This window comes from Urocitellus parryii, chromosome 2, assembly GCF_045843805.1.
Source record: "Urocitellus parryii isolate mUroPar1 chromosome 2, mUroPar1.hap1, whole genome shotgun sequence".
Lineage (NCBI taxonomy): Eukaryota > Metazoa > Chordata > Mammalia > Rodentia > Sciuridae > Urocitellus > Urocitellus parryii.
In genome coordinates, this window is record NC_135532.1 from 147191985 (window position 1) to 147193873 (window position 1889).

At 36.4% G+C, this 1889-nt stretch overlaps 1 protein-coding gene across 1 annotated transcript; it reads left to right on the forward strand.

Moving 5' to 3' along the window:
• Positions 1–933, forward strand: LOC113198384 (olfactory receptor 5AC1-like). Its single transcript, XM_026411063.2, has one exon. It carries the CDS (start codon positions 10–12, stop codon positions 931–933), a length of 924 nt encoding a protein of 307 aa, XP_026266848.2. The 5' UTR covers positions 1–9.
• Positions 934–1889: the final 956 nt, after the last annotated feature.

The following is a 1889-nucleotide window of genomic DNA, read 5'->3' on the forward strand; positions in this document are numbered from 1 at the left end:
AGGTCAAATATGGCAGAAGAAAATATGACTCTGGTTACTGAGTTTGTTCTCACAGGACTTACACATCGTCCAGAGCTGAAGATGCCCCTGTTCCTGGTGTTCCTTGTGATCTACCTCATCACCTTGCTGGGCAACCTTGGCTTGATTGCTCTCATCTGGAAGGACCCCCACCTTCACACCCCCATGTACTTATTCCTCAGTGGTTTAGCCATGGCTGATGCAAGCACTTCATCCTCTGTGACCCCCAAGATGCTTATCAATTTTTTATCTAAGAATCATAAGATATCCCTAGCTGAGTGCTTTACTCAATTTTATTTTTTAGGTTCCAGTGCTACCACAGAATGTTTCCTCCTGTTAGTGATGGCCTATGACCGCTATGTAGCCATATGCAATCCCTTACTGTATCCAGTGGTGATGTCCAATAGCCTCTGTACTCAGTTTATAAGTGCATCATATTTGGTTGGTTTTCTGCATTTAGTAATTCATGTGGGTTTGTTAGTTAGATTAACTTTCTGTAGGTCCAATATCATACGTTATTACTATTGTGAAATTTTACAGCTGTTCAAAATTTCTTGCACGGATTCTACAGTTAACATGATCGTGCTTTTAAACTTTTCAGTCTTTATACAAGCCTTTACCTTTTTAAACATTATTGTGTCATATATCAAAGTCCTCTTTGCTATACTTAAAAAGAAGTCTGAGAAAGGCAGACGCAAAGCCTTCTCCACCTGCAGTGCCCATCTGCTCTCTGTCTCTTTGTTCTATGGCATTCTCTTCCTTATTTATGTTTGTCCTGGGTCTGGTCCAGTTGAGGATAAGGAAAACATGTTTTCTTTACTTTACACAATAATAATTCCCCTGTTAAATCCTTTTATTTATAGCTTGAGGAATAAAGAAGTTATAGGTGCCTTGAGAAGACTAATGAAGAAATAAATATTTGCCAGACAAGTTTCATACTATTTCTTCTTTAGGAGAAAAAAAGAAAAAAATAATAAAAATAAAATCATTAATATTAGCCACTACAGGGCTAATATTCTGTGAGATTGGTGAGATATTGGTGAATGAATCCAGCTTCATATTTGGGGTCCAGTGCCATATTTAAATTACTTTTCTTATGGATTCAGTGAACACTTGGTAACATTACCCATCATTACCTTATTTAGAATTACTGTGCTACACTTTAGCTAAGCATTTAACTTTTATAAATTACCTATTTGCTAGGGAATTCCAAGATAATAGGTAGTAATTGACAATCTTACTGAGAAATGGTGAAAAATACATATAGAGAAAATCTCTAATTGACATTCCCATGTATAGTTACTTGAATGAGTCTAGTTTACCCCTATGAACCTATGAGTTAATAAGGCTTTCTGATTCTTTGGCATACTAAACAACTCCCCTAGACCACGAAAAGTAAAATTCTTTCTCCTTGGTAGAATACATTCCTGATAAGAAATGTACTATTTAGTGATCCAAAGCAGCAAAACGTAAAATTTTAAAAATAATTGAGCTTGGTGGTACATGCCTGTGATCCCAGTGTCTTAGGAGGTTGAGGTAGGAGAAATTCAAGTTCAATGCCAGTCTTAGCAATTTAGTGAGACCCTAAGAATCTTAACAAGACCTGTCTCAAAAAAAAAAAAAAAATAAGAGCTGGGGATATGGCTCAGTTGGTACAGTGCCTTCCTTGCATGCACAAGGCCCTGGGTTCAATCCCCAACACCAAAAAAAAAAAAAAATTGTTTTGGTCAAAATAAAATGCCCTGGGGTATGGCTCGTTGTTAATTACCCATGGGTAGAATCCTGAGTATCCCCCAAAAAATTAAAAAAATATTCATCTATATATTCCTAGATCCATCTGTATAAACATAGATCTAGATTTATCTAGGGAA

Bases quoted from the DNA above. Each gene is read 5' to 3' on its own strand.
- LOC113198384 (XM_026411063.2), top strand. From the start codon at position 10: ATGGCAGAAGAAAATATGACTCTGGTTACTGAGTTTGTTCTCACAGGA.